The 22,778-nt window shown below is 60.2% G+C and overlaps 3 protein-coding genes across 7 annotated transcripts in view; all 3 read right to left on the bottom strand.

Moving 5' to 3' along the window:
- Positions 1–76: 76 nt before the first annotated feature.
- LOC141744529 (PHD finger protein 13-like) lies at positions 77–5,135 on the bottom strand. Of its 2 annotated transcripts, none has more exons than XM_074590707.1 (5): positions 5,002–5,135; positions 3,259–3,351; positions 2,477–3,074; positions 2,155–2,193; positions 77–2,044 (listed from the first exon to the last, which is right to left on the bottom strand). In XM_074590707.1, the coding sequence occupies exons 1-5, from the start codon at positions 5,086–5,088 to the stop codon at positions 1,818–1,820; spliced, it is 1,044 nt and encodes a 347-aa protein (XP_074446808.1). In that variant the 5' UTR covers positions 5,089–5,135; the 3' UTR covers positions 77–1,817. The 2 variants fall into 2 exon arrangements, with proteins under 2 accessions (XP_074446808.1, XP_074446809.1); XM_074590708.1 differs by having other exon boundaries at positions 2,155–2,190.
- A 599-nt stretch (positions 5,136–5,734) lies between these two features.
- On the bottom strand, positions 5,735–16,321 carry ABCF3 (ATP binding cassette subfamily F member 3). 2 transcript variants are annotated; one of them, XM_074591414.1, is made up of 21 exons: positions 16,091–16,321; positions 15,785–15,932; positions 15,630–15,709; positions 15,196–15,248; positions 13,375–13,472; positions 13,136–13,258; positions 12,602–12,868; positions 12,330–12,410; positions 11,734–11,793; positions 11,335–11,391; positions 11,126–11,148; positions 10,451–10,506; positions 10,107–10,307; positions 9,788–9,864; positions 9,516–9,560; positions 9,042–9,174; positions 8,332–8,420; positions 8,041–8,132; positions 7,350–7,482; positions 6,920–7,007; positions 5,735–6,288 (listed from the first exon to the last, which is right to left on the bottom strand). In XM_074591414.1, exons 1-21 carry the CDS (start codon positions 16,161–16,163, stop codon positions 6,130–6,132), a joined length of 2,136 nt encoding a protein of 711 aa, XP_074447515.1. In that variant the 5' UTR covers positions 16,164–16,321; the 3' UTR covers positions 5,735–6,129. The 2 variants fall into 2 exon arrangements, with proteins under 2 accessions (XP_074447515.1, XP_074447514.1); XM_074591413.1 differs by having other exon boundaries at positions 15,196–15,251; positions 16,091–16,281.
- A 168-nt stretch (positions 16,322–16,489) lies between these two features.
- AP2M1 (adaptor related protein complex 2 subunit mu 1) overlaps positions 16,490–22,778 on the bottom strand; it is a 29,061-nt gene continuing 22,772 nt past the window's right edge. For all 3 annotated transcript variants that reach the window (XM_074591398.1, XM_074591400.1, XM_074591399.1), the window contains exons 5-11: positions 22,243–22,378; positions 22,005–22,146; positions 19,681–19,800; positions 19,021–19,156; positions 18,165–18,262; positions 17,935–18,046; positions 16,490–17,590 (exon numbers count right to left, since the gene is read on the bottom strand). In XM_074591398.1, coding sequence (XP_074447499.1) covers positions 17,456–17,590; positions 17,935–18,046; positions 18,165–18,262; positions 19,021–19,156; positions 19,681–19,800; positions 22,005–22,146; positions 22,243–22,378 — 879 coding nt within the window. In that variant the 3' untranslated portion in view covers positions 16,490–17,455. The remainder of the gene's footprint in view (positions 17,591–17,934; positions 18,047–18,164; positions 18,263–19,020; positions 19,157–19,680; positions 19,801–22,004; positions 22,147–22,242; positions 22,379–22,778) is intronic.

Below are 22,778 nucleotides of genomic sequence, written 5' to 3'. Positions count from 1 at the left end.
CGCCAGCAGAAGGGGAGCGCTCAGGTCCCGGAGGGATGCGAGACCCGAGGCCACTGAGCTGTGCCACAGCCACCACTGTTATGGCAAAAGTACTTTATTATATACATAAGACTCCAGCCACACTCCACAGGGCAAGGACCAGAATTCGCTATTTTACATATCAATACAAAGTAACTATAAAAACATAAAGCACTTTTGGGGCCCAGGCTTTCCACAGCAGGAGAGAGGCACAGGGACAAGCCTGGGGGCTGCTGCGTGATAAGGGGCTGCCCCACGCCCTCCCCCAGCTGTGGTCCCACAGTAACCAGATGTGCAAGTAGGAAAGAACCCAGTTAAGAAATAACGGTCATTGGGACTGGCAAGAGGGGGCTGTCCCAGTGTGGGCAGTGGCACGCCGGGGACTGAGCCGAGTGTCACCAGGACGGGCGCGGGGTCTGCATCCCCCAGGGAAAGTGCAGAAGGCACGTGGGGAGGCTCTTTTGGAGGGGTCTGGAGGTGGGGTCCAGCAGTTGGTGCAGATGGGGGCCCAGGAGATGACACACACACACACACTGTCCATGGGGGACCGGGACAGGGACAGGCCTTCCACTGCCAAACTCAAGCAGGGGCTGCAGAGAGCACAGCCGGTGTCTCCAGAGCAGCAGTTGCATAGCAGAAGGGGCTCGGGGCCCGCCCATGACAAGTCATTAGGTTTCACTCTACGTGTCCAGGAAAAAAACCCAACTTCTGTGATGGAGGGAGTGCTGGGAAGCAAAGCCCTCCCAGCTCCTGGCTCCATCCAAGCTCAGGTCTCAGCATCCAGCTGGTGTTGAAGCGGATGCTCCACCAGACAGCCCTGCAGGCAGGAGATGGCCACAGGGTACAAAAGCTTCAGTTGTTTTTAACTGGAAAACACGGAAAGCTAACCACAGAGCACTCTCCTGTTCCCCTTCCAAAGGGCTCCCAGCACTGCCACAGCCAGCTCTGAGGAGAACTCCAGTCTCCTACCAGGAATCCCACCCCCCTTCACACAGGAGACCCCAGTACAACTGGAGAACATGAAGCAAGGAGGGCTGCTCAGCAAGAACTGCCTTGGTGATCACCTACTGGAGGATGCCTTTGCTGCTCCTGACCCAACAGGACTACCCTGGGGTCACAGGCACAGCAAACGAGACCAGGAGCACCATGGGCCAGGGGAAGGACCTCCCCTGTGCAGCCTGCAAGGCTGGTGAACCAGAGATGGATGGCTCCACCAACACCCCCAAGACGCAGAGCCCCACTCTGCTCCAGGACTGACGTCCCCTCCTGCCCTGGAGAGCGGGACGCTTCATGGAGGGAGCTCCATGGAGCCCTTCATGGAGGGCTGCACCTACTTGCCAGAGGAGAACTTGGATCACTGGGGCTTGGCCGTCGCAGCCCACGCTAAAGCCTGAGGCAAGGAAAAGGAAAACACTGAGGAGAAAGGACGAAGGGGAGTCACATCTTGGGGTAAGTGTAAGCTTCCACCACACCACAGAAAAACTACTAGGACTAGGTTCTCCTCGGCTGCCCTGGGGAAAGGCACTGAGCCAGCTTTGTGCGAGGACAGGGATGTTCCAGAGTGACCTAGTGCGCAGCTGGACCACCCTCCTTTCCCCCCCACACCTCCAGGGAAACTGAGCTCCGTGGCCAACGCGCCCCCCAGGGAGGACGCACGGGGCAGCTTCCAGCAGTCAGAAGTGCAAGGGGGACAGTCCAGCCCCTCCCTGGCCATCACCGTGCATTGATTGTCTCGCCAAACCGGGCTATGATCTTCGGATTAAAAAGGGGACCCCCGGCCTCCCGGCTCCAGGGGAGCTTCAGTCACAGAAGCGCTTGCGGGGCACCGTCCGAGCTCGGTTCGAGCGGCGAATCTCCTGCTTGGCGTCACGGCACCGCTGGCAGATGAAAACCTCAGGCACGTTGGATTTGCGGATCTTGGCACAAGAGAGGTGGATCCAGGTAGCGCATTCATTGCATTCGATCATGGGCCTCCCGGCGAAGGGCTTCAGGCAGAAGCAGGTGATCAGGTCCCAGGCGTCGTCGTCTGGCCAGGAGAGACAGACACTGGTCAGAAACCACCTCACCGGCTGCTGGCCCGGCTGTGGCCAGACCAGCCAGTTCCACTGGTGCTAAATGGGAGAGCCCCCCACTCACCTTCTGCTTTGGTGTTGGGAGGTGCTGTGAAATCGACTGCTAAAGTTGCAAAAAGGAGAAAAAAAAAAAAAAGAAAAGAAAAAATGAAGACCGGATGAGGAAGGTGACCCTACACCCCACTTCAGACATGTTTCGGGTCTGCACCACTCACTGCAGAACAGAGCTTCCGCAGGGCAGCCAGCTCCCTGCCCTCGGCTCTCCGGTCCTCCCAGGTCAACCCCCGTGCTGGGAAAGGCTTGGGACACCGACAAGCCCTCCCTGGGTGGCTCCAGCTGAGAGAGAGACATTTGTCACTGGCCCCCGGGCTCCCGTGGACACTCACCACTGAGCTGGGAGCTGCCTCTGCTCGCATCCTCCCCTTCGCTTTGGTCCAAGGTACTGCAAGCACCGGGGCTTTTCCTCCCTCCGGAGCAGGGTCCGTGCTCCTGCAGCTGAGGATCATCTCCCGCTGGCTTCTCGGCCCCCTGCGCTCCATGCGTCCAGTCCTTCTCCTCCTTCATCAGCTCCTCCAGGAGGGAGGGGGGCCGGGGGTCCCCAGCCGGGCTGAGGGAAGGCTCCGGGAGCTGCTGTCTCACGGGGGGCACCCGTCCCTCCAGCGCAGCCAGCTCCCTCGCCCCGTCCGGCTCTGCCCCGGTGCCCAGCGGCTCCCTCTTCACCTCCTGCTCCAAAACCAGTTTCTTTGCTGGCGGTTTCTTCCGTTTGGTCTGCGGGGGCCGGGTGCCGTAGAAGCCGTCAGGGAAGGCAGGGTAGGGCAGGAGGAGGCCGCTCTCCACAGCCCCCCCGGCGGCATCCCTGCTCCTCCCGTCATCCCCCAGGACGTGGCAGTCGGAGGAGTGGGACGAGGCCCAGCTCTCGCTGTCCTGCGTGCTCCCCGTGCTGTTCGGGGGGCTCATGCTGCCTCCGCGGGCCCAGGGCTCGTTCTGCAAGGGGGGCAAGACACAGGGCTAGCACAGGGAACGGCAGCACAGGCGTTCAGGGAGCGAGGAGGAAGGGGCTAGGGCTGGAAAACACGCTCCAGGAGAGGAACTGGGAGCTGGGTCTGCAGGTGGCAGGAGCCCAGAGGATCCCGTCGTTTTCAGAGGAGCACCCCACACACCCGCTCACCTCGTCGGGGTAGGGGATGTAGCCCGCGTAGGCCAGAACGAAGGTGCAGAACTGGTTGAAGTCCTCCACGGTTCTCTGTCGCTTCTGCGACGGCTGCAACAAACGCCACGTGTCGATTAAACCCCCCGGACGCCCCCTCCCCGGCTGAGCGACACCCAGCCCCCGACCAGTCACCCAAGCACCCACCCTCCCCAAACCCCAGGACGGACAGAAGCAGCCCCTCCCTGTAAAACCCAGATCACTGGGGGGGGGGGAACCACAGTGATGACGCGAAGGGACACCCAGCGATGGGACACCCAGGGAGCGCGGCAGCCGCCCGGCAGCGGTGACTCAGAGCCGGGAGCCCCGGTGCGGGGGACGCCTCCCGCGGCTGACCGGGACCCGAGGGAGCCGGGAGCGGGGCGGTGTGGGGGGGTGCCTAGCGATTTGGGCTTCCACGGCGGCGATTTGGGCTTCCAGCGCAGGAGCCCGGCCCCGCTCGGGACAAGGTCCGGGGGACCCCGGCGACACTGGGGCCAGGGGCGGAGGAGCAGAGGCACCCCCTCCGGCGGCTCCGGGGACCGCGGGGGGACCGCGGTGCCGGGCTCACAGCCCCCCCCTCCCCGCGGGGCGGCGGCCGGGTCCCCCCGGGGCGGTCCCCCCGGACCTCCCCCCCCCCCGCCGCCGCCCGTCCCCGCGCCGGGCACCTGATGGCTCCCAAGATGGCGCCGCGCTCCCTGTTCTGCCCCGACCGGCCGCCGGGGAGGGGGGGCGACACCCCCCCTGCGGGACCCTCCGCCCCCGGAACCGGCACGCAGCGGCTCCCCCGCTCGCACGCCTACAGCCCCGCACCCCCCCGCCCGGCACGCGCACGGCACCGCCGGCCACGCAGGTCCCCCGCGCCACCCCCCGCACCCCGGCACCATCCCTCCCCCCCCCGCACCCACGGCCGCCCCCCGAGCGCTCCTCGCACACACAGAGACATCCCCCCCCCCCAGACCCCGCGGACAGACACACACACAGCCCCCCCCGGAGACGGACACACACACACAGCCCCCCCCCTCCCGCCCGGACACAGACACACACCGGCCCCCGCACACACACAGCGATCCGCCCCCCCCCGCGCACGCACACACACACACACAGGCCCCCGCACACACACAACACAGGCAGCGATCCCCCCCCCCCGCACACACACAACACACGCAGCGATCCCCCCCCCCCCGCACACACACAACACACGCAGCGATCCCCCCCCCGCACACACACAACACACGCAGCGATCCCCCCCCCCGCACACACACAACACACGCAGCGATCCCCCCCCCCCGCACACACAACACACGCAGCGATCCCCCCCCCCCCGCACACACACAACACACGCAGCGATCCCCCCCCCCACAGAGCGCCGTCCCGCAAAGCCCTCGACCCCCATCAGCGCGCGCACACACACGCGGAGGAGCCCCCCCCTCAGACGCGCGCACACACACACACTGAGACCCCCCCGGCTCGCACACGTCCCCTACACACAGCCCCCCTCGGACACGCGCACAGAGAGCCCCCCCCCAGCCTCCCCCGCGCACCCCCACACAGAGCCCCCCCTGTCCCCGCACTCCCCCAGCCTCCCACACACACAGAGCCCCCCCGCCCTCCTCAGCCTCCCTCAGGCACCCCCCCGCGCAGAGCGCCGTCCCGCAAAGCCCTCGGCACACGGCCCCCCCCGGACGCACACACGCGGGGAGGAGACCCCCCCGCCCCGCTCACCTCCTCGGCGCCGGGGGAGCCGGGGCTGGGCACGGGGCTGCCGCCCGCCGCGCGCCCCCCGCCCGCCGCCTCCCCGCCCTGCCTCATGCCGCGCGCCGCACCGGCCTGCCCCGCCCGCCGCGCGCCGCCGCGCCGGCCGGGGGCGGACACCGGGGCCTGCACCGGGGGGCGGGGCTCCCGGCACCGGGACACCGCCACACCCCCGCCGGTGGGCAGCCGGGCCACCGCACCCCCCCGGGGGCCCCCGCTCTGTCCCCCCCCCCCCCCCAAGCCCGGTTTCCCGCAGCCCCCAAACCACAATCGGATCCCAGCTAACGCCCAACGCCGGCCTCGCCCCCTGCCCCCCCCCGGGAAACAACCCGCCCCGGCGCCAGCCTCCCCCCGCACCCCGGGGGAGACATTTAATCCGGTGAGACCCAATAAAAGCACGGCGCGTCCCCCCGCCACCCCCCCCGTTCAACCCCCGCAGCCCCCCCCCCAGGAAAGGCGAGCGCTGCACCCATTGCTGCGTCCGGGGTTTATTCGCCCCGCGGCAGGCTGGGGGGGGGAACCAGCAGCCCCCCAGGAGGGGAAGGCGGGCAGCGGGGCGGGGGGCAGCGGGCGTCCCAGGCGCAGCCGGGCACGACAGACACCGGCCCCGGGGGGAGCACGGGCCACGGAGCCCCCCCCCCGCCCAGGGGCCGGGGAAGGGGCAGGGGACGCGTTTAGCAGCAAAGGCCTCGGGACGGTGGCATGTGATGGAGCCCGACGTGTTCGGCCAGTTAAACACAAAAAGAACCAAAAAGAAAGAAAAAGGCAGAGGGGGAAGCGAAGAAACATGGAGAACAGCTCCTCTCCCGCCCTCCAGAGCACGGAGTTAGACCCGGGGGGGGGTCAGGTCGTGACACCCCCTCCCCTCCTCTCGCAGAGCAGCAGCCCCAGGCACAGCCCTCCCAGTCTGCCCAGTGCTGGGCACAGCCTTCCCAGTCCGCCCGGTGCCGGGCTCCCGCTGCCTCGTGGTCCCCGCGCCCGGCCGGGGGGGAGAGCCGAGGGTCCATGCGGGTGGCAGCGTCCTCGTCGCTCTGCCAGGCACGTTGGATGGAGCCGAGGCGGGCGAGCTCCCGGCCCCGGCGCAGTCCGGCTCCCCCCTCATAGGAACCCCTCCTTGCGGAACTGCTCCCGCAGGATGTCCCTGTACTGGTCGAAGCCGCCCTCGATGCGGGTGACGGTGCCGTCCTCGCACACCCACAGCTCCTGGCACACCAGGCGGATGAAGCGCTCATCGTGGGACACCAAAATCAGACCACCCTGCCGACAGGAGCGGGAAAAGGGGACTCAGCGGGGCACAGCCCTGGGCACAGCGCAGGCGGCATCTGCAGCACAGGAGGGGCAAGCGCCGGGATCGCTACTGGCTCTCCAGGTCCCCGACAAGTGCAGGGACGGAGATTCCAGGCAGAGTCAGCGACAGTGAAAAGGCGGCTGGACAAGGCCCCAGGCAACCTCAATCAAGCTTTTGTTTCACAGTAAAACTGCCCCAACCCAGGCAATGATAAAACAGTAAGAACAAGACTGATCGCAGTGGTACCCAGAGGCTGTGTCTTTGGAGACCAGCTGTAAGTTGTGCCTAAGAGGCAAGTGGCCCTGAGGCACCGCACGCAGCACAGGAGAAGCCACAGGGTGCAGGTGACTGGCCAGGATGGGGGACAAGGTGCTCTCTGGTCTGCTCTTGCCTCTCTTGGCCACCCTCAGCCAAAGCCAGCAAGTGAAACAAACCACCGGGACGGGTGGCTAAGGCAGAAATGCGACTGGCTCTTCCCAACCCGTGTCTTGGGCTGGAAGCCATCCCTGGCCTTGGACTGTCGCCCCCGGCTGACAGAGTGAGGAACCCATGCTGGAGGGAGCATCCGCACGAGAGGAGATCCCACCCAGGGAGCCTTACCCGGAACTTGTTCAGTGCCTTTGCCAGCGCCTCGATGGTCTCCATGTCCAGATGATTTGTCGGCTCATCCAGGATGTAGAAGTTTGGACTGGAAGAGAAGACGGCTCTGAGCGTGCACTGGAGCAGGCCTGCGCTGGGACCCCCACCAGGCTGCTGCCTTAGCCGTGAAACGCCACAGCCACCCACATTTGCCCCGAGATTGGCATTGCCCAGCTCCAGGGACACCTCTTTTCCCTGTGAGCCCAACGCAGCAGGAGAAAGCCACCTTCCACATCGTCCCACCAGGGTGGCAACCTCCCTCCCCAAAAAAGGCCCCAGGACAAGCCTTCCGTGGGGCAACGGAGAGTCCCTGGATGCCCACATCCTCCTGGTGAAGCAGGATCCGGGGATGGAGCTGTGCAAAAGTTAACAACATCTGGGAGAAAATTACCAGGACATAGTCATCTGGGCGAAGGCCACGCGGCTCTTCTGACCTCCAGACAGGCTGGCCACGGGACGCACAGCCAGCTCCCCCGAGACACCATAGCTCCCCAGATGATGCCGGTACTCCTCTTCCGTCTTCCCTGCAGGAGCGTGTCACAACATAGCCATGGCACATCCAGGGTGACACAGGACCCCGGTGCCTCAGCCCCCCAGGCCAGCGCGGCGGGGAGGAACCCAGCAGCCGCTTCCAGGCAATTCCCTCCCAAGCAGGGGGTTTGTGGGAAAACCTGACTGACGCAATCGGAACAGGGGCTGCAGGGCTGGTGACTGACCCCAGGCTGCCCCCAATTCCCTGTCACCACCTGTTAAGTGGAGAAGGGAGCAGGAGGTTTTGGAAGCTGGGAAAGGGGGAGCCAGTGCTCGTTCTGTGCCTGGCAGGAAAGTGGGTCATCTGCCTCCAAAACCCGGCCACGGTGGGGCACCAGCCCGCCGACCACCCCTGCACAACCAGCACGGCTTCTCACGGCTGGTGTGCTGAACCGGTGCTGGAGGTGGAGATTCAACCCAGAGCAGGCGGTGTCCCTTAAGGACCGAGGTGACAGAACCTCTGCCCAGGGCCACGGAACAAATCAACGGTGCTCTGTGCATGGCAAAGGAGACCTCCATGTCCCACATCTCCTGGGATCTCCAAAACTCACCTGGGAACTTCCTTGCCAGCAACTCGACAGCACTGATGTTCAAGTCCAGCTGATCCACATGGTGCTGGCTGAAATAACCGATCTTTAGGTTTCTGCAGAATGAGAAGAGCAACGGGGAGCTGGTACCAGGCCCCGCGACCACGGCGCTTGCAGGAAGCGGGGCATATGCGTGGGTGTGCAGGACCCACCCCCATATCCCTGTCACCTGGGCAGCCACCACTCCAGAGCACAGCCCAGAAGCCCTCCAGCCGCACCATTCCTCCCAGTCCCCCAGCCCTTCCTACCAGGTACCTGTGAGCGTGTCTGATCCCTCTGACTGGTGCCAGTTCCCCCATTAAGATCTTTAGCATGGTCGACTTGCCAGCTCCGTTTTCCCCAACCTAGAGAAGCAGCAGCAGCATTGGAGAACGTGAAACCCATGAAGGTACTTTGGAGCGTGGGGCAGCAATCAGGGAATTTTGGCTCGCTTGGAGAATCACACAGCGGAGGCGGCCAGAACGAGAGTCTAACCAGCGGCTCCAGCTGCGTTTCTATCAGTGAGGAGCTGCACAGACAGCAGTGCTAGAGGATGTCCCCTCCCCAGCCCTCCAGCCTAAGGATTACTTGGCCCCAGCCTCATTCGCAAGCAAATAACATCTCTCTGCTGTCCCATCCAGCATGGCAGGAGCCCCCACCACATGCCGCTGTCGTCAGCTAATTAACAGTTACAGAAAAGATGGACCCACTGTCTTCTCAGAGGTGCCCAGTGAAAGGGTGAAGGGCAACAGGCAGAAGTCACAAATTCTAATCGGTATTAGGAAAAATGTTCCTCGTAATGAGGATGATCAAATGCTGCAATGGGACCAAGAGGAATGGGAGAAACATTCCTCCCTGGAAACATCCAAAATTCAACTGGACAAGGAGGACCTGAGCAACCTGACCTAACATCAAAGCTGGCCCTGATTCCAGCAGGGCCCTCCCAAGGTCCCTTGTAGCCACCGTTATTCTGCAACTCCACATACCACACAGATGCGGGACTCCAGGTCAGCAGAGACGGAGAGGGAACGAAAGATGTAGTGACTTGGGTCATAACAGAAGTCTACTTCGTCTAGCTGCAGGATCGGGGGGGAGAACTTCTCAAAACCATCAGGGAACCTAGGAAGGCAGGAAGAGGTGAGAGATGTCCAGGAACTTCAGACACCCTGTTCCCAACCCCCACCGGGACAACCGCTGCAACCCCCAGGTGGGAAGGAGGGCTCCCTGCCATGCAGGGCCTCTGGGAAGGATGGTCACAAGAAGAGGGGACAGATCAGTCTTGGCAGCCTTGGCCCCAGGAGGGAACCCAACACAAACGTGGGGGCCTGTCTGGGCTCCCTGTCAGAGTAAGGCTGGCCCACGGGAAGGGGTGGTTGTTCCAGCCGGGACGGGACCCAGGAGGAGCTCACATCAGAAACGGAGCCAGGCACCCTCCAAGCAAGGGCTCAGGGGACACTTACTTCATGACCACCTCAGACTCCTTGTCCACAGGTTTCAGCTCTGGCCTGCAAGAAGAGGAGATGGGTAACCGAGATGCCTTGCACTGGGGGTCTGTTCCCACACCAGAAACCCAGACAGTCTTCAGTTCTCCAATGCCTCATCCTGGCCAAAGCCTCTGGACCAGAGACAGAGCACCCAAAGCCCAAACCATCCCGGTACCACCCAGGCACCTTCAGAACCCCCGTTCACTGTCCCCTCCCCGCCTCCAGAGAGGAGCAGGACAGGCACTCACAGCTTCTCCAGCAGCTTGAGCTTGCTCTGCACTTGGGATGCCCGGTTGGCATTGTAGCGAAAGCGGTCGATGAAAACCTACAAGAGAGAAAAGCATCAGCACGCTGCAGGTCCTCTTCAGCCCCAGCCACCCCGCTCTGCTGCCAAGCCTCCTGCAACAACAGAGACACGTCCACGGGTCACTGAAAGGCCAAACAGCAGAAAAAACTCCAAGAGCAGAGATTACTGGAAGCAGGGAGGCTTGGAGGGTTACTAGAAGCATGGAGAGTGGGACAAGGCTGGGAGAAGAGTGTCGCAGCACTACTGGCTTCTTCTAGTACCTGGATGTGCTCGCGGTACTGCTGCTGGGCTTCGTACTCTCGCTGCTGGTTCTTCAGCCGTTCCTCCTTGATCTTCATGAAGTTCTCAAAGTCCCCGCGGTACGTGTCCAGCCGCTGAGAGTGCAGGTGGATGATGTCTGTGGCCACCGCGTTCAGGAAGTTCCTGTCGTGGGACACCACGAGGATGGTCGACTGCCAGGTCTGGAGGAGACAGCAAGAGGGAGGCCTGAGCATCGTCAAGCCAGAGCGCAGGGCTTGTTCCCACCACCCAGCAAGGCGAGACACCAGCCTGGAGGACATCTCCGTCCCTCGCTCTGTCCCAGGGCTTCCTGGCCACCCCCTACCTGCAGGTAGGTCTCCAGCCACAAAATGGCCCTCACGTCCAGCATGTTCGTTGGCTCTGCGGGAAGGGAAAGAGGCAGGGAGGTCAGGAGGGATGGGGACGGCTGGATTATGCTCTTTTACACAGGAAAGGCTAGAGATCAGCATCATGGAGGAAGAGACCCTGCGTGGGGACCTGACTCCACAGCTGAGGGGACTCACGCCCGTGGGGTGCGCTGAGGCAGGGGGGTCTGGGGGCCGAGGCTCGGACGGGGACGCTCCCCCCACCCCATACTGGTACCTGGGCACTGGTGCCCAGCGGCAGCGCCTCACACAAACCCTCCAGCCAGGGTGGGCACCCCCCATGGAGCCAGCCCAGTGCCGGGGTCACCCCCTGCGGTGAAGGGACCCCTGGGATGGGCCGGCAGCCAGGGCCCACGGCAGGGCCGGGAGAGGGACTGCTTGGGGCGCGGCGACAGGCAGAGCCCCCAGCTGGGGCATGGGGCAGAGCTCTGCTGAGTGCCGTGCAGGCGGCCCCCCCAGCGCTTCCCCGCAGCGCCCACAGCCCTGCCAGCACTGCCCTGTCACGCAGGGCTATTTTGGGCGGGCAGCTAAAGGCCACAGCGTGTTCCCAACCCCAGCAAGGGCACAGGCAGGCCTGGCCGTGGAGTCGGAGGGGACTCATGGTATCGACTTACCATCCAGCAGAAGGAGATCTGGCCTAGGAAAAACCAGACACGGGTATCAGAAGCAAAAAGAGCACAGGGTCAGTGCAGAGCGCGTTTCACCGCACACACGGAGCTGTGATGCCCCCAACGCCCCGCACCCCCAGAGCCAAGAGGAGCCCCGGGCAGCACCCCTGCACCTCGCAGCACAGACCCCATGGCATGAAGGCCTGGACACCAACCTGGCAAACAGGGCTCTGGCTAAGGCCAGCCTCATTCTCCAGCCTCCGGAAAACTCTCTGAGGAGAGAAGAGGTTGCAGAGAGGGGTTACTGCCTAACACAGAACGACTCTGTGTTCGCCTGCCAGGCTCCCTGCTCCCCCGCTGCCCTTTCAGCTCTGCTGTCACCCCGAAACTGTGTGTCCCCGCAGAGACCTCGGGCACAGCACGAGAACCATGGTCCAGCAGGCCGGTGGCTTGGCTCCCTCGGGGCAGGAGACCGCATTGGGAGGGCAGGAACAGACCTTCACCCTTCCCCAGGGCTCCCCTCCCTCACAGCCACAGCAGTGCCTGGGGGCTCACCAGCAGCGGCGTCTCCCCAGACCCGTTTCTGTCTCGATACCCAGAACCTGGAGACTTACTTGGTTGTCTGTTGTTGCATCTTTGCATTAAAGCCCAGCCCAGCGAGAATGACGGATGCCCTGGGGAAAAAGAGAGGGAACTGGAACCCAGCTACAGCATCCAGACGCACAGCACAGTCTGAGGCCCTGGACCCACAGTCACCCCGGGGACCCTGCTGCGCGGTTTAAGGCCATTCTGGCACAGGAAAACTTCCCTGCAGGCCCAAGAGCAGCACTTGGCTGGGAAATGCAGCCCAAGAGAGCACAGCATCCACGTGAAGTCCTAGATTCGCAAGAAGCTTTCAGCTCTTTGGCCAGGAAGAGAGTCGCTACCACCAACATCCCAGAAAAATTCCCCAGACCACCAGGAACCTGAGGAGGTCTGAGAGGAGCAGCAGCAACAATGCAAGTCACTTGGGGCCAAAAAATTCCCTCCAGCTTCAGGGGGAAGCTCGACTACTCCTAGCCCAGCAGAGCTGTGACAGAAGAAGAGACAAGGAGCAGCAGGGAGAGCGCCCTGTCCTCGCAGCCTGGATCCCAGGGCCACGGCATCACCCTTCCGTGCCCCATACCGCTGCCCACGGCAACAAACAGCGGTGTCCGCAGGGCTGTCTCACCTTGCTGGGGCCTTGTCTGCCTCAATCTCCTCCAGCTTCGCGTAGATCTCTGACAGCCTGGCACCTTCTGTCCCTTCTCCCCTGGGGTGGGACAAAGAGGAGCATGTGGGACTGACGAGGGTTAGGGTTTGGATGCTGGTGGAGGCCGATCTCCCCAAGCAAGAGGTAGCCCAGCCCTGCTGGAGCCCTCCATTTAAAGGGAGAGACCTCAGAATGAGACCTCGTGGTCCAGAAGCCGCAGAAGGGCTGGAAACCCACCAGCAACATCTCACCTGCCGGCATTAATCTTATCCGTCAGATCCCTCTCCTCCCGCAGCAGGCTCTCGCGAGTGGTATCACACTCCAGCACACTCTGCAGCGCTGGCGTCTCGTCCCCTGCCACCTCCTGTTCCACATGGAGGATGCTGATGTGCGAGGGGATGCGCAGGCTCCGGCTGGCGATCATCTTCAGCAGCGTAGTCTTCCCCAGCCCGTTCCTGCCCACCAGCCCATAGCGTCGTCCAAACGCCAGGTTCAGGTCTGCTCCCGCCAGTAGGACACTGAAGCAAGGGAACAGGCGGGTCAGGGCTGCCCCACGGAGAGGGAAATAACCGGCAGCCGCCTGCCCCAACCGTATTTCAGGCTGTGCTGGGGCCACACAACCATCACAGACTTCTCCAGCCCAAAGCCAACGGGGTCAGGTGCCCACCTTGCTTCCTCACCCTTCCCACGTCCTCTGTCACTTCCCACCACTCTCCAGACGAGTCTCAGTGACCCACAGCCCAAAGCCCAGCCAAGATCTGTCCCACCTCCCCACCCGCACTCACCGCTCACCGAAGGACACATCGAAGTTCTCGACGCGCACATCATACGACTTGTTCTTGCCTGATGACTCCATGCGAGTCTCCTTCTTGCTGGCAGCTTGGCTGGCAGACGCCTCCTCAAGGACCCTGCGGGCAGGCAGAAGACGGAGAAGGGGGCTCAACCATAAAGCTCTGGTACAGCCAGATCCCAGCCACGCTCAGCAGAGCGCGACAGGGATACCTGAGGCGCCCTCCGTACTCACAGAGGGCCAGATGTCTTCAGGGAATCCCGCTCCATCCTCTTGTCCTGCTTGGCTTTCAGCCTGGCTTCTGCCTTCTCCAGTTTCTTGGCATTCACCATCTGGGGCACAAAGCAGAGAGTTTAAAGAAGAGAAAGCAACTTCAGCAAAAGCACCAGAAACCCAACTCCAGGAGGCAGGACATGGGAACTGGGACAGATTCAAGTGCGTTTTGAAGAAGCTAATCAGGCCAGGAAATCAATTCAGGAATGAAGTCCTAAATCAACTGCTCACGCACAACGGTTCTGCCTCAGCAAGGCAGAGGGTTTGGCTGACCCTAACGTACGGCCACTTTCTCTAGTTCCAGGGACCTGGGTCAGCCCAGTCGCTTCAACAGCAGCAACCTGCTACCCCAATGCCTCCTCCGCTAGACCCTACGCCCACCCTTGTTCTGGACCACCAGGCACGTTAAACTTTAGCCAGTTTGGAACAAACTCGGCTTATGCAGTGGATCAATCAAGACAGAGACAAAAAGCATTTAATTAAACCTGAGGGCAAGAAGGAGCCAAGCGTTTTAATCTGGCCTCTGGTCTTGGCCAGGCTCTCAGCCCACTCCAGCTTATTCCTGTGTCAAGTCAAATATTTGTGGCTGACCAAGAACACTCCTAGGTATTTCTAGGCAACTCTACAGCCACCGGAGCACGTTACAGCCCTGCATGCTAGACTGAAGAGCGTCTTGTTACTGGAGCTGTGACCCCATACCTACAGATGGACTGAGTCACTCTGTAAACTATACCGAGCTCCCTCAATCTCCCCATAAGACATGTCCTCCAGAACTTGAGAGGCCTCCCGAGGCCTCCTCTGAATCGTCTCCAATTTTTCTGAAGATCCTTTTTGAGTTGCAGACATGGGAGCCAGAGAGCAAACCCAGCAGCAACAACTCCAGTGCCAAAACCAGCAACAGCTGCCAGCTTTCGCTTAAGACTCCCTTTCAGACACATGGGGACCACGTCAGGTCTCAGCTTCCTGGCGAGGGGTTCTTGTCCTCCACTCATTACCCCAGGAAGGGAGAGCTCTACAAGACACCACCCTGGTAGAGAGACTGCCCACCCAGTACAGCAACCGCCGTCCTTGCTCTGCAGATGCACAACCGCTTCTCCCCATACTCAGACTTTGACAGGTCCCTCCTGGGCAGCTACGCCTGTCATCGGCAAAGATGTTCTGACTTCCTCCAGATCACAGACCGTAACTGCTTCCAGACCTCTCCACTCCTGATCTTATTTCTCAAACCAGGACAACCCACAGCCATTTTTGAAGCTGGGCTTAAAACCTCCCCACAGCAGCTCTCTGGAAAACAGCTGCTCCGTGCTAACTCCGCACCTGTAACATCCAACATCTAACCATTACCCAGGATTTTCTCTCTCACTGCATATGGCGAGACGTCATCCTCAATTAGCTGTAGAGGCTATTCCTCAATTGGCCTTGCTGTAGAGGCCAAAGGTCCTCGTGAAAGTCAGAGAAGCTGCACTCGGAGCACCACCACTGCATCATCCACAATTTGAAGCTCATTAAAAAGTTACAGCAAAATAGAACTCATCAAATTAATAAGCCGTTAACTCTTGTTGAGCCTCTTCACCACAGCAAGGTCGAGTTTCCCAAATTACAGTGAAGCTGACGAGGAGGAGCAGCATCCCCACTGCTGCGTCCCTACCCATGACGACCGCCCGTCCCGGCTGCCCTCCGGGGGCGAGGTGACCGGAGCAGGGTAGGACACCTGCAGCCCCACGCGTTAGTTGCTCCCACCACATCTGCTGGCTTAGGAACACGGGGATGGCCCCCACTCACCGAGGTCTGGCCTCTCTTCAGCAGCAGCCCGGGCAGCAGGTCCGTGCCGGCGTCTGCTGCAAGAAGACGTTGGGTTGGGTTGTGCTGATGATCCCGTGCTCCAGGGAGACCCCACCAAGAGCTGCCTTAAGGGCTGCTCACGACCAGGCAGGACTGCCCCTCTCCCAGGGGGACCAAAGGGTGGCTCCTCTCCTTCCACCCCTGCTTGCCCTGCGGCAGCCAGGTGCTGCTGGCCACAGCTCAGCAGCGGGAAGAGAAAGCGGGGTGCAGCTGCGAGGGGGGGCCCAGGGGCGCAGGGAACCGCTCCCCGAGGCCCAGCGAGCACACGCCCAACGCCCCGGGGCCCATCCTCGCCGCCCGTGCCCTGACAGCAGGACGGGAGCTGCTGGGGGGGGACAGCGTGTGGCTGGGGGTCGCCGGTGGGTGTCACTCACCGTATCCGTCAGTGATTTGGGAGAGCTGGATGGGGGCGTCCAGCAGCACCTGGCTGCAGCGCTGGGCCCGGCCCTCGTCCCTGTGGGAGAGGAGAAGGAGGGTGAGGGGGGCCGGGGGTGAGGGGGCCGGGGGTGAGGGGCGGGGGGGCCCTTACAGCTGCAGGGTGTTGAAGAGGCGCTGGCAGATGTCCCTGATAGCGCCCTCGTCCTTGGCATCCTGCGACACCTCCCGCAGCAGCTCCCCCACCGCCTCCACCAGCTCGTCCACCGACTCGAAGTCGGCCCCGTCGCCGTGCAGGATCCCTGTAGGCACAGGGACACCGCCATGCACACCCCGCCGCTGTCGCGACGGACGGCCGCCTGTCGCGACGCGGCCGGCAGGGGGCACCCGCCTGCTCCCCCTCCCCCGACGCCTGTCGCGACATGCGGCGGGGCGGGAGGCCCGTCGCGCCGCCGCTCACCCGTCACGTAAGCGAAGACCTCGCCGTCCAGGTCGGGGAACTCGCTGCGGAGGATGTCGGCGCAGGAGGCCATGGCGGGGCGCAGCGCGGCCCGGCCGCCGCCGGCAGCCCGGACCCGCGCAGGGGCGGAAGGCCCGGCGCGCGCGGGGGCTGCCGGGAAGGAGGCGGGCGGCCGCCATGCACGCGGGGGCCGCCGGGAAGCGGAGTGCGGGAGCGCGCGGGGACGCGCCTGCGCCCTGGCGGCGGCCGAGCCGCCCTGGCGGCCCCGTCCCGTCCCCACCCCCCGGGGGACCCTCCTCCCCCCGGCGGCGCCGGCTCCCCGCCCCCGCCAGCCGCGGGCGGCCCGGGCCCCGCCGCCTCCCGCCCCACGCCCCCCACAGAGCAGCACGGGCAGCCGTCTCCGTTCTACATACTTTATTAGATCGAGAGCTGGACAAATCACAGGGTGTACAAAATGGAGACCACACTACCAGAAGCGGGGCTGCGGGCGGCGGCAGCATTGCAACGGCCCAGAAGCGGTGGGTGGCGGTGGGGCGAGGGGGGGCTCTCGCTGCAAGTGCACGTCGGTCCCCAGGACAGCCCCCGCCGCACCCCGACAGGGCTGAGCCTGCCCCGCGCGCCCCAGGACACTGCGGGGCTGCGCTTCCGCTTGGCTGGGAAAGGACAGACTGGCTGCAGCCAGCAGCAGGCGAGGGCGAGCGCTCCAAGGACCTTAAATGCTGTGCCACCCACATACACACCAGCAAGAGTCTAAACCCTCATCCTTTTTGGTCACAAACCTTCCCGCAGCAGGACTCTATACTGACAACTTTGCAAGAAATATTAAGGTGGTGAGATGCGGCGAGCCCACCATCTCCCCCGGCGGGGGCCGATGCACTCACCACCCCGGGCATCTCAGACTGGTCAGCAACATCTACCACAACAGCAATAGCTAGTACAGAAGCCAGGGTAACTTCAACTCAGATTTGTCCAGTCTATGTTTAGGTCTATTCTACGAGTACATATGCACAAGAACTTCAAAAATACTAGGATATGATGCAAGTAGTGAGACACCAACAGAAGAGGAGTTTAATGGTGGACGTTCCCTAGAAAGATCACGAGAGGATGGGAGTTAGACTAGCCCTTGCCCACCCTGGGACGGGGAGCGGGAGGCTGACACCACCCCTGTGCACAACAGGGTTCTGAACTTCATCTGCAGCCCGGGTGGTAACTGGGCACAGACAGGCGAGTCCGCTCCCAAGGTGAGCCGTAGGGTCTTCCAATCTGCGTAGAGGGGCCAGGCAGATGTTTTCTCTGAATGTAGTTGAAGACTGAGGAGAGGCAGAGGATGGCTTGGAGAAGAGGGAGCCCGGTAGCCTGCTGGGGCTAGCATCTGGTCTCATAGATCCCGCTCCTGCCAATGTACCTCACCCATTTTATCACATCATGGTCACTGTAGTTCAGCTTTGGCTCAAAGACTTTCAGGTAGCGCACCTTCAGCCCAGAGGGCGCAAACGGGACCTATTGAGAAAGGGAAAGGCAACAGAGAGCATTGGAACAGAGGCTTAAGGTGCTCTCCATCCACGAAAGCCACAGGACCCCTTGGCTACACATCTAGAAATGGGCACCAAAAGCCACTGTTCCCTTCCTGACTCCCTACATGGGTGGTGACAGACTCCCATGGCTTTAAGGACAATTTTCTTCCATTAGCTTTGCCACCTGGCTGGCCTTGTGTTAGGCAGAGTCACACGCCAGCTGCGGATGGGGAGCACTCAAACCTGTGGAGCTCCCCAAGGGCAGAAGGGACTGGACTGACAAAGCGTCGCCAAGGTTAGCTGCACCGTGGAAGGCAGACCAGAACTCACCTCAAAGTTCATGGAGATCGGGGGCCGAGCCCACTTCTTCTTGTCATTGGTGGGCAGCAGCTCGATCTCCGCACTGATCTGGGATTCCTTCATTCCAGCCATACGTTTTATCCTATCAGAGAAAGCCCAGAAGTGAGCAGGCGCCCCAGTTTATTCTCCCCTCCACAAGAGGGGCACTAACCAGACCCTCCCTGCCCCTGCAGCACCCCAGACCTGACACGCTCACTTACTTCCAGACAATGGCATTCTCACTGGCCTTGTACTTTGCCTTCCCTTTCATACAGATGACTTGCACTCCACTGGTATTGAGGGGCGTTGGGATCCGGACCTGGAAGGCAGAGTCTGGTGAGCATGGGCAAGGAGCCTGGTGCCTGGGCACTCCGCGCAGTCTCAGGGGAAGACCGCCTCCTCCCAGGAGAACACAGCTGCTGTCCTGGACCCCTCGGCCTTCCCTCTCCCTTCTCAGGGCCCAGAGAACAACAGCTACCACCAGGCATCCTTGGCCAGCTCTCCAGTTTCTTGCTTAGAAGTAAAGGTTCAAACACACTTTCAGAATCCACAAGAGTCACTGAGGAAGAGGGCAGAGCTCTCCAGTTCAGGCTGCAGGAAACATGGCTCGCGTGGGGCAGAAGAGCTCAGGCAGGATGCCAGACTGTCCAGGGAGGTCTGGCTGCACTAGGCTCTGCACAGCCTGGCTTTGCAGCAGCAAGCCTTTCCCAGAAGGGGACTAAGCTGCAAAGTCACCCTTAGCCTGTCTTGCACAGCTCACAGCCTGCTGCCTGCCAGACATCAGGCCGTGCAGACAGAAGAACACAAACTTTTCACAGTGGCCAAGACATCAAGCGAAAAGCTGCTGCAGGAAGGGTGGCCTCTGCCAAGGTGGCTGTGGAACTGAAAACAACTTCCACCTCCCTACTCTACAGCAGTTCCCTTCCACAGCACAGCAGCACCACACATCTGCGGGGCATTCAGTTCACTCTTAGTCCTGTACAAGCTTGAGAACTCATCTGTGAGGACTCCACAGCAGGCGACAAAATAGAGGCACTATTCCCAGGTACAAGAGGCCATAGGTTTTTGTTCTCTTACCTCTATCTTCTGGGCTAGCAAGGAAGGTTTGAAATTTGATTTGATCACCACCTTCACCTCCAGCTTGGTCCGACCCACCTCCCGCACCAGAGGGATCACACGGAAGGGAAGGATAATATCCTTAGTGGTTCGGTATCTGCCGGGATGCAAGCGACAACGAACTCTGATGAGGAGTTAACTCCTTTATGGTCTCAAATTCTATCACCTTCCTAAAGAGACAACCTCTGCATATGGGGAACAGCTTAGGAACATCAGAAAGGGATGGCCAGAAAGGGAGCCATCCCAGAAGGAAGCAGCAGTAAGATCTGTGCTGCCCTAGGGCAGTGATGGTTTCTTGAGTCCCAAGTCTCATATCTGGTTCCTGCCAATGGCCCTGTTCAAGGACACCAGTTTCAAGCACTACAAACCCAGGTACAGCAAGCTAAAGGGTAAGGAAACCCACATCCAACACTATGGTTGTGACAAAAAACCATGCAGCTGGGCTTCTACCACAGCTACAACAGAAGGATTTGTGGGACAACCTGCAGAGTCCACTCTGAAAAGAAAGGCGGCAAGCGCGTATTTGTTAGGTGCTCGGGGCTGCAAATCTGTCTGAGAGCAGCAACATTACTGCAGCAGAGCAGATGCCAACGCCGGCCTGTTCATCCCCCACTACCTTACCTCATGAGCTCAAACTCTCCGTCTGGTGGAATGAAGCTGATGCTCCTCTCAGAATCAAACTTGCTGAGCCTCACGCACTGGTGGAAAGTGCAGTCGTCGATGGCGATTGACTGTTTGCCGCTAAAAAAACCAAGACAGTTAAACAAGTGCAAGCTGCAGCCCTGGAATCTCAGCGCAGTCAAAGTCTGCCCAGGCAGAAGCTACTCTACAGAGTGCGTTGCCATCACAGGCGTCCAGGAAACGGGGAGGCAGGGAGAGATTTAAGGGACAGCAGGCTCTTGGCTCAGACTTTTCTTGTTTCACCACCACAAAGATCATACTTCAGGAAGCTTGTTTGAAAGAATTCTCTCCCTCCTCTCCCCAGAGAAGAGAGGGATGAGAGCAGCACCCTTCTGTCACAGCCAACGCCACAATGCTCAGGTCTGCCAGTCAGCAGCACCTCAGTACTGCAAGGGCAACTCTGCTAGGCCAAGTCTTCTTGCAGCACGCTTCAAAGGAAAGAAAACACTTTCCTGTCCAGAAAGCTATCCCACTGCCACACAGCCAGGAGGCGCCAGGTTCGGGGTCTCCCTGTTCGGAAGGTGCACCAGCCTGTCCCCATCTGGGTGCACCAGCCCAACCTGCCAGCACGCAGCTTGTGCCAAGGCCCAGTCTCTGACAATACCTTCCCTGCTACCGGTCCTGAAGTGAGCCAAGAACTCCTCTCAGCTACCAAGAGGGACAAGAAAAGGCGACGGCAACAGCAATAGAAGAGGCAGCAGTTTAGAGAAAGTGCAGCACTATAGAACTGTCACATCTAGGCTGCCTCAACTGCTGGGAGCAACTGGACAACCATGCAAGTGTGCCGAGGTAGTGTAAGCACTACAGGCAGGTTCAGGAACCTAGGAACCACCATCACCTGCACAATTGGGAAGCGGACTGACCTCAGGCCGAACTGGCTGTTGAATTACACAACCCAGGGGTGTAGTTTGTGCTTTGTAAGCGGGAGTCAGTCTTTCCTCATCTGTCGCCCAGACAACAGCCAACACTAGCTGACTAGTTCCTGTTTGTTTGGAACGCTGCTGGGAAAGCCCTACTGCCTAGCACTGCTCCAGGCCTCAGGCAGCATTACTCGGGGTTTGGTGTTGCCACATGATAGATGCCAAAAAGCAACTAGCAGCAGCTGTCCCTTTTGGTCACCTCATAACTAAATGCTTCTGGAGAATGACATCTCCAGGCTCTTGCTCACCAGAGAACCACAGTTTCGAGAGTCCCTGCCCACCTTGCTTCTGTAACTCAAGAAAATAGCACATTTACAGGCCAAGGAACTAACAACACAGAAGCTCTGGGACAGCGTTACTGACTCTTCAGAGGCCTACACAGATGACATTTTCACTAGGATATATCCCCACTGGGCAGCCACCTGAGGCTCATCCATTTTACTACCTAAATTCAGGTACAGGAAAAATGGCTTAAAGGTGACAGTGAAGTGATAGCTCTTGGCTCGGTTCTGAGAGAAAAGGCAAATAGCAGCTCAGCTCCATTTACAGGAACCATTGTGGAAAGTGTCTGAGACCCAAGTTACATGCACAAGTCACATGAAGCAAGAGACAATGGGGGACAGCAGAATGCACACACAGCTGAAGCAGATTATCTACCTTCCCAAATCGCTGGGGGTCAGCAAAAAACAAAACAAAACAAGAAAACAACCAAGAGAAACACAGTTGAGTTGCAAATGGTTAGTGAGACAAAAGTGGTCGTCCCTTTCCTTTTACCTCTTCACCCCAAGCAGGAAGGCTAGAAGAGGCATGAGACCCGTTTTCAGCTTCAGTGCGGGTACTGACTGAGGCGCAGCTGGGCTCCCAGAAGGGAAGAGCCTCCCCCTGTACGTCAGCAGGAGGGGCTTACCCAGTGTTGGTCTGTCAGCTCTTCCAGTTTGTGTGAACAGTCCAGGTAGCGCAGGCTACAGTCAGAGGGGTTCCCTCATTGTTCTGTGGGAGCACTACCACTGATCCTACAAATAAGAGTCTCTGCAATGACTAGAACTGCTAGAGACACAAGTTCTGGAAAAAGATACCTTGGGAAAGTGTTTCCGGATGCAAGAACTCCACACTTAACAATACATTTGAACCTTAATACTTGGAGAGCTGTAGAGAAGCTCTCCATATTGAGCCCCTCAGGCCAGCAGCTTGCATGACGGCTGACCGACCCAGAGAAAAGTTAGCAATAACATCTGAAGGGAAGAAGAGATTAGCTTTACCTGTCAGATCAGAAAAGCTAGTAGGCGCTGCCCTTTCATGGGAGTCCCTGGTCGCAAGCAGCTTTTTTACCCCAATGCCTCTTACCTTTTCCCCGTTTCATCCGCAGTCCCTTTGCCCTGTTTTTCAATGACAATCTTGTCATTCATGCCAAACTTGCACTCTGGCATCCCACTCAGATAACTCTTCATCACCACTCTGCCAGAGACATGGGCACTCAAAACCTGACCTGGTGTAGAGAAGAGCCCAGTTCAGAACACTTATACAAGTCCCACTCACAAACCTCGAAGGGGAGAAAGATGCCAGCTCTCCACCTCCTACTTACCCTGGGGGGACATCAAGAGATTCACACTCTCCAGCACATCAAGAAACAGTTCATTGCGACGATATTTGATCCCTTCACGTCTCCATCCAATTTGTCCAGTCACCTGGCTGGTGATCTGGGACTGCTCCTCCTTAGTCTGAAAGGAAGAAGTGACATCTTAGTCTTTCGGTTTATCTAGAGGTCTAAGAAAGCTTGCTCTAAATCTAAGAGCAAGTGCTTGCTATTTATTACGCACAAATGCTTTTGACACACAGGCACTGGAGTTACACACGCCTAACAGCGCCCAGGCTCTAAGCCTCCCGAGACCACTAAGGCTGATGTCAAGAAGCACTGGGAGGTTTCCTACCTGATGCTACAGGCGGGGTCCAGTCACACGCAGAAAGTCAAGAAGTAGATGTATAGCAGCAAGCGCGGTGCACACAGGGTTAACAGGCAAGCAGGTCAGTAGCAAGAAAAGGGAGGAAGGGAGAAAGAGGCAGGTTAGGCTTAAGGCTACCTCAGGACAGGAACAAAGCAAGCCAACTCATCATTAATTA

This window comes from Larus michahellis, chromosome 6, assembly GCF_964199755.1.
Source record: "Larus michahellis chromosome 6, bLarMic1.1, whole genome shotgun sequence".
Lineage (NCBI taxonomy): Eukaryota > Metazoa > Chordata > Aves > Charadriiformes > Laridae > Larus > Larus michahellis.
Note: the sequence above shows the minus strand (reverse complement) of the source record. Positions and strands in the feature narration are given on the sequence as shown.

Bases quoted from the DNA above. Each gene is read 5' to 3' on its own strand.
- LOC141744529 (XM_074590707.1), bottom strand. From the start codon at position 5,088: ATGAGGCAGGGCGGGGAGGCGGCGGGCGGGGGGCGCGCGGCGGGCGGC. The intron at 3,075-3,258 runs GTGAGCGGGTGT...CCCCCCTTGCAG, and splicing joins ACATCCCCTACCCCGACGAG to AACGAGCCCTGGGCCCGCGG. The intron at 2,045-2,154 runs GTGAGTGGGGGG...TCTCCTGGCCAG, and splicing joins TCCCAACACCAAAGCAGAAG to ACGACGACGCCTGGGACCTG.
- ABCF3 (XM_074591413.1), bottom strand. From the start codon at position 16,163: ATGGCCTCCTGCGCCGACATCCTCCGCAGCGAGTTCCCCGACCTGGAC. The intron at 12,411-12,601 runs GTGAGATGTTGC...GTCCCACCCCAG, and splicing joins GATAAGATTAATGCCGGCAG to GGGAGAAGGGACAGAAGGTG. The intron at 9,561-9,787 runs GTGAGTGCCTGT...CTCTTCTTGCAG, and splicing joins CTCAAGCTGCTGGAGAAGCT to GCCAGAGCTGAAACCTGTGG.